At 31.1% G+C, this 7,925-nt stretch overlaps 1 protein-coding gene across 1 annotated transcript in view; it reads left to right on the forward strand.

Annotated features, from left to right (window-relative positions):
* The window catches only part of LOC106458987 (rho guanine nucleotide exchange factor 17-like), a 74,828-nt gene that overhangs the window by 27,916 nt on the left and 38,987 nt on the right, over positions 1-7,925 (forward strand). The window contains exons 2-4 of the mRNA XM_022385357.1: positions 3,108-3,284; positions 4,941-4,991; positions 5,492-5,601. Coding sequence (XP_022241065.1) covers positions 3,108-3,284; positions 4,941-4,991; positions 5,492-5,601 — 338 coding nt within the window. The remainder of the gene's footprint in view (positions 1-3,107; positions 3,285-4,940; positions 4,992-5,491; positions 5,602-7,925) is intronic.

The following is a 7,925-nucleotide window of genomic DNA, read 5'->3' on the forward strand; positions in this document are numbered from 1 at the left end:
TTACTTTTGAATTTGATTCAAAGAAAAATATTTTGGATGCATGCCAGATGCAAGTGAGCAATACAGCAGTAAATGGATCTATGTTTACATACATATATTCGTGTTTTTGCCTCTGTCTTCTAGACAATTTCAAAAGCTATGTTGAAACTGTTGGAGAAGTGCTAAAAGTATCAGTTATTCATTGAATACATTTTAAGTGCGTCTATCCAGATGGCAAGAATACAAACACAGAGAGTTTTAGAGAATCATCAGCAATAAAGACGCCTAGAAGTTATATGTTCAGCAACAAAATTCATTCTCCATATTACTATAATAGGAAATCATCCTGTTGTTGTTATTCGGTTGGGATAGACGAGGTATTATTCAACTATGCCCGAAAATCTAGCTTTCTAATGTGTTTTTCAGAGCCATAAACTTTATTAGACTTTCAAATTTTACAAAAAAAGTTTCATTCATAAGCGCTCCAATATATTTTGAAGTTTAATTGTTGTAGTAGGTTATTTGAAATTGTTTTAGTTATTGAGAAATTAATCTGCTAATCAGCTCGAATACTATAATTTACTGAGAATTTATGTCCACGGTGAAATATAAAATTTAAATATAATTGAAATAAATCCCACTTTATGTTATTTAAACAAACAAATACTATTTTTAAAGTTATAAGAAGTCATTAACAGGCAAGCAAATATGACATCATCTTAAGGTCCTAATCTTTGATATGAGTTTCATGCTATTGTATGCAATGTTATGAAAAGTAAAGGTTTGGCTAGTAAGCAAACAAAACTTTTTTTACAGCTACTCGTATATTAAGTTTTAAAATGTGGTCGACTTATGCATGTGGCATCCTCGTTACCGCACGTGGTCCACACTCGACATAAAATAACGTAGATTCAGGATGCAATGGACGATTGGGAAGATATTATAGAGTTACTAAAGTGATTTCATCTTTAATTCGCTTAGTGTAGCGCAGAGCCAACGGTTGTAGATGGACATTCTAAATCACTTTGTAAGATCTAAGAAACTAGAAAATGTCATATTATTAACATATTATGAACACCCAGTTAGATTTTGTAGCTTCAGTAAATAGTGTAACACATGGCTTGGTTCTGGTCAGGGCCGTCAACTTCGGAAATTGTTTTCAACGTTTATTTAAGGGCCCTCGTTAACCTAAAGAGACTATCTTAAGATATGGTAAATCGCTTATCGTGTTAAGAAATTGATTAATTAATTAATCAACTAAAATTGATTTCTGTTAGTGACAAAATTTTCATCTTAATGAATAAAAATCGATAGCTTTGATTTCAACCTCCATACATTATTATATTTTATATGACTCCATTTGAATAGATATTTTCCGTTACTTCGTAGTCTTTTAACAAGTGAACACCTCAAAGGAAGTAAATTAACTATTTCCAAAGTAATAATAATAGTAGTAGAATGATGGAAAAGAATAAACATACATAATAATAGCTTAAAAATCAAGAATAGAACATAGATAATATATAAATATGTGTGCATCGCGCAACTAGACTCAACAAAATAATATCAGTACCGTATAAAATCCAAGTATAAAGAATAAGTTGGAAGTACTTCGTATTATATTGTAAGTTATTTTGAAATACCAAAGTTTAAAGCGTTATTTCATGTATATTCTTTTAAGTTCCTCGTAATACTTTAATTTCATTTTTACAAAATAACTCACACAATATGCCATGGACTTGTTTAAGTTTAATGGAGAAAATAATATTTAATTATATAATGATACAGAGACCCTAGGGTTCCGATATAACATAAAAAAGTTACTTGGCAAATACCTAGAATACACTTATTCGGGCCTTTAGACTTGGCCCTGATTGGGACTTAATTTCATAAATTCTAAAAACCTGTGCACTATAGTTGTCTACTGATTGAATACCATAACCAGTCAATGGTACATTAAGTCATTGAGTATACTTTGATTCGTTTTCGAGGTCAGGTAGTTAGGGCGCTTGACTTGCGATCTGAGGGTCGTGGGTTCGAATCCCCGTCCCACCAAACATGCTCGCCCTTTCAGCCGTGGGGGCGTTATAATGTAACGGTCAATTCCACTAGTAACGGCAAGTGCAGATAGCCCTCGTGTAACTTTGCGCGAAATTCAAAACAAACCACAATGATTCGTCTTCGAAATTACTATTCTATTAAATTGTAATCTTTATTCCTCTTTGAGATACAATATTAACAAATTTCCACACTATTAAAAATGCAAGGGTTGTATACTTTCAGTTAGGAGGAAAAGAATAGCAGACAGTATAAACACCCATTGCTTAGATAAAGTGTAAACTGTAAATCACTGTTAAGTTGTGAGTTATAGTTTATTTCGCTTTTAGTTTTTCAATGTATTTAGTTCACACTTACCCCAAAGAACTGTCATCATGCAAAAATTGCATTCATGTAAACCTTATCTGTTGAGCGTGTCTGAACTAAATAACCCCATAGAAACTAGCACTGTGCTCTCATTCGACTGGTGTGAATGGATGGGATCAAGTAAAAAATAAAATGAAAGGACACCATCGTATACTATTTTATCTCTCTAAACGTGTTCGTTTTGTGAAAGATCCGGTGTTTTATACCTGAACTTTAAAATTATTATGCATTAAATCAACACGGGTCGCATGATCTCTTAAAAACCTACTCACTAATAGCCTAGAAAATTCCGTTTTTATCAATATTGAGTAAAGATATTCACAACGTTAGTTAAAAAAGCTTCCTAGAAATACGTGTTTCAATGTTATTTCGAACTCGAAAACCTTTACCGACGTTAGCTACGATAAATGTTTTGTGTTCCTTTGGACTATTAACTTAAAACAATCACTGCAGTTCAAGACATAATAGTTGACAATTTTAAAAATTAAATGGCAGATTATACCATAACAATGCTTTCTTAGGGTTCGTTAAAACATATAAATGCAGTTGGATTATATAACGTGGTTATTTTCAAAAGATATTTGGACTACGGCATTTTTTAAATATTCTACAAAGTACCTTACAGGACTTGATCAAGGTGCACATTTGTTAAAAGTGCCTGTAGGTTATTTCAAATTTATTGATTATGAAAATAATCTTTTCAGGAGCTTTTGAAACACACACATGTTGACCACCCAGATTATCAACTTTTGGTGCTGGCTCAGAAAGAAATTCACGATTTAGCTGTGAAAATCAATCGAATGGAACGAGAAGCTTTTCAGCATGAGCGGATGCTGCAACGAATGAAGGAGCTAGAACATTTGATAGAGGGAGCCATTGACGTGAGCGAAGTTACATAAATTTTGTTTTCAATATGTAGAATTGAACATTTGATAGAGGGAGCCACTGACGTGAACAAAGTAACATATATTTCTTTTTCAATACGTAGAATTGAATATTTACAGAGTTACTGTGCTAAAATAATAACAATACATTTTGTTTTACTATAATTAATATCGGCTCTACGGACGACAGATATGAGTCATCAAACTAAGTTATTGAGTTGGATGAGCTACAACCGACTTATCTCCGATTAATATATGTTTTAAGTTGTGAAATACTGTGGCTAATCCGTTCCTTATACGTTTTGAGCAAAATAAATCGTTAAAATTTGTACACAGTTCTGAAATTAAAAAGTTAATTATGCATAAAAACTGTAAGTATGTTGTATGTTTTTAAGCATTAATTATTGAAAACTGGATTTCATTAATGATATAAGATTTATTGATTAATTTCGTTGAAACTCAATTGTTTGGCCTATAACCATTAGCGTACCACTTTCGTTAATCCTATTTTAATAGGAATTTGTGTTCGTATGTATATTTAACGAAACTATTACCGAACGAAGAAGCTAATTCTCGACGGCTCAATGATAAACTTCAGGGTTTATAACGCTAAGATTCGGTGTTCGATCTCTACAGCGAAAACAGCCTACATAGCCAGTTGTAAACCTTTAAATAAAGTAAATAAACGAAAACGCTTACAGGTATCAAACTTGTATTGTGGTTTATCAAGGTTTATACTGAGAACTGGATAAATTGGATGTGAATAATTAGGTTTGATAATTATATGAATATTAGAAATATGTCATCAATTAATTCAAACAAATACGGAAAATGTCACTGTTATGCAATGCATTAATTAACCGCTCTGCTAAGTATTATTTTAATTTTGCAGATGCTTCAACAATATATGAACATAACAGTTATATCTTTATGAAGTAGTTTTTACGAAGTTTAAGTTGTTTTTACTTCTCAGTAAAAGATTTTCCTCGTTTTGCAAAACTCAAAACAACTCTTCCAGGACTATATGAGTTATATAAAATAATTTTCAGCATACAACTCTAAACTACTGTTTACTGTATGGGAAATTTATATTTTTTGCAAGAAAAGCTCGTAAAACTATAAACCATATAAGCTCTCAATGACCAATGCTAAGCACTTTACCACTACGCTTTACTTTTTTGCAAGGAGCCAAAATAAGGATTGTAATTTGAGTAAATAATATCTACAGTACCTCCAGCTTTGTTTCCTTATTTTTTACGACCCCTATACATACATGTATGTTATATATATATTATGTATGAAGTAAATGACTAAAAAATCAATACACATAATATTAAACTTTATTACACGCATTGGTATAATAATTGCTTTAAAATACACGAAGGTATATTTAAAGCGATGTTTTAGACATATATGTATTTATAAGCTCTCAATGACCAATGCTAAGCACTTCACCACTACGCTTTACTTGAGATTTACATGTAGAAGTTTTACATACGTACTATTTTTCACTATAGAAATACTTACATTATACTATTAGACTAAAAATATTTTTATACAAACATAATTATTGGTGTAAAGTATTCAAGATTTTATTGGGATATTGGTTGTTCAAAAAACGTTGATTATTATTTCTTTGATTGTCTTTTTTAGCTTGTCCAGCCTGATAGAACATTCATTCGTTATGACGTAGTGTATATCACTGTAAGTTAATCTGGCTTTTGAGTTTATCATGTCTAGATCTGATCATGATAAAAGTAAGATTCTTAAGACTACATTATGTACAAAAGTTAAAGATAAAGAAACAATCTTGGCATAAAATATTATCGAAACGATTATAAAGTAAGTTATTTTTAGGCACAATTAACGTGAAAATCTCTTTTGACAGTTTTTGAGTAAACTAATGTTATCATCAATCATTTGTCTGTATGGTAAATTTTTACCACAAAGGTTTTCCTTGTATAAATAATTTACTTGTGTTTAATATGAAAAAAATTAAATGTGTTAGTTTATTTAGCTTTGTAACGCTAAGTAGCTCATGAAGAGATGCAAATTTTAACTCATTCTTAAAACAAAAACGTATTTGTATAATTAACATTCGTATTTTTGAAGATAAGAAATATTGATAACGGGGTTTGCTTTAATTATTCACCATGTTGTTTCAATACAAGAAGAAATTAACACAACTTCCCTTCAAATAACAGGGAGGCTTGGGGATCAAGAATGAGCGTTGCATTTTTCTCTTCTCTGATCTTCTGATTATCACCAGTATCAAGAGAAAAAGTGGAACGATACGAAAACCATCATCATCCTCGTGAGTCTTTCTTTCCCTAGATATCTGGCTTATCCCATAATATTTTAAAATTTAGATTTAAAGGCAACGCCAGTCTAGGAGTATAAATTATTATAAGTGGATTGTCGCAATGTGTATCATGCTCAGTTTATAAAGCATGTATGAAAAGCAGTAATTATGCAAATAATTCTTGTGAAATGAATAAATAAGCAGATCTCGATAACAATTAAAATAAATACATCCGTTAAATTCATCATCAGAATGACATACGTACTCGTTTCGCAAGACCACCTTCTGGAGGTGCGTAAACATCTAACTGTTTATCCAATTAGTCATTATATTAAACACCCTTAATATTCGTTTCATATATGTTGTCATTTCCTTATGTTCATCAGATTCGCCATTTTGCTCAATCTCTTTTACGTTTACAATATTTCATAATTTTTAACATTGATAGTTTTGTTTCTAATGCAAAAGTAAACGAAGTGGTTACTGCGAGCAGAAAATCTACTGGAAGTATAACCTTTTTTTGGTTGAGTCATGTGAACATGCGTATATTTTATATTGCAGTCTATAAACATATAAAGAGAAATGTTTAAATTTCATTGAAGGTAAGTTAAATGAAAAGGTTAGAAGATACAGAGGTATGATTTTAGTAAGATAACAAATATTAAACTTTAGTATCATCACCCACGATAGTGGTTTATAATAGTGATCGCAAGGATCTGCACAAAACCATAATAGAACGTTCGGGCAAAAAGCACCTTAAACAATAAAGATTCTGTTCAAACAACACTTTAAAACCTTTACTATTGACTATTAAGGCTGTACACATATAAAAATGCATAAAAAAGCGCGCATGCTAGACTTAAAAGGAAAATAAAATCCGCTCCAAATGGCTAGTTTTTAATTATTCTTCTCCTGCCAGCCTACAACAAAAACGGTTTAGTATATTGCACCCAAACCTTTTGTAAGATATAGCACTGCGAATGTCGTAGAGGTATTCAAATGTCAGTTTGTTTCTTCTATATTTTACATAAGCTAAAAAACACCATAATTCTAGAGTAAACGATATTAACATTACCCCTTGAAGTTAGCTTTCTTACAAATATCTTGTGTTCCTCAAAAAAGTTTAAAACAGGTGAAAGAGGAATTACTAGCTAATAATAGAAGAATATTTAATCAGTCTAACATGTAGATACTCAATGCTTTGTACGCTATACAATCGGTGTCTTTAGGGAACCAACCACTATATTATGTATGAAGTAAATGACTAAAAAATCATTACACATAATATTAAACTTTATTACACACATCCGTATAATAATTACTTTAAAATACACGAAGATATATTTAAAGCGATGTTTTAGACATTTATGTTTTATTTGAAAAAAGCTGCTTTTTCTACTGGTAATGTATTTTCGCGCTTTATGGGGGTTGTCTACGTCTAGGCGTATATTTGCTCATTGCTATGCAATATATATAGACAGTTTAGTTACACAGAAAATATAAATGCTCACTATATTCTTAAACAAATATCCATGACAATCTCCAGCTGCAGCTTAACATTTTACATCTCGAACTAATGTGATCAAATAGTCAATAGCTACAGTAAATCATCATGAACCGTATAAGCTAGCTACTTGCCGTGTTTATTATCATTATAATGTATAAAGTTAGCTACTATATCAAGTAATCCTTTACCCATAGTTGAGCATAAAAAGCCAGCAAACAAGAAAAAAATAGGGAATTTGAAAACCTGGAAATATGGATAATAAAAAAGTAAGGAAACAAGGCTGAAGATACTGTAGACATTATTTATTCAAACTATAAATCCCTATTTTTACTCCACCAAATATAATTCTTTGTAACAGCATAGAGCCAAAATAGGGATTGTAATTTGAGTAAATAATATCAACAGTATCTTCAGCCTTGTTTCCTTACTTTTTGCGACCCCTATTTGCAGGTGTTTAAATTTTCAATTGTTTATTTATCTTGTCTACATCAACTCAATAAATGGCACTAGAGGCAGCAGCGAAATCAACTCTCTTAACGTCAGTAAAAATACTAGTTGTACTAACTTCAGCCCAGAGAATCAGCAGATTTTAACATTCAGCTTTTGACCAAACATCGCTATCATAGTTATTATTCAAGTAGTATCTCATTGAAACAAACTTGTGGACGTTTACCTTTTGTCCAGAGAGGTAACTTTTGTAAAAAAAATAGAATGTCTACGCAAATAAGACGATTATAAAAATTAGTTTTAGCATAATTAAAGTTGTTTAAACATTTGTTAAACAACAAGATAAAGCTTGGAATGGTCTATTCTTTCACTGTGGTGTGTG

The sequence above is a fragment of the Limulus polyphemus genome, unplaced genomic scaffold, assembly GCF_000517525.1.
Source record: "Limulus polyphemus unplaced genomic scaffold, Limulus_polyphemus-2.1.2 Scaffold542, whole genome shotgun sequence".
Taxonomy (NCBI): domain Eukaryota; kingdom Metazoa; phylum Arthropoda; class Merostomata; order Xiphosura; family Limulidae; genus Limulus; species Limulus polyphemus.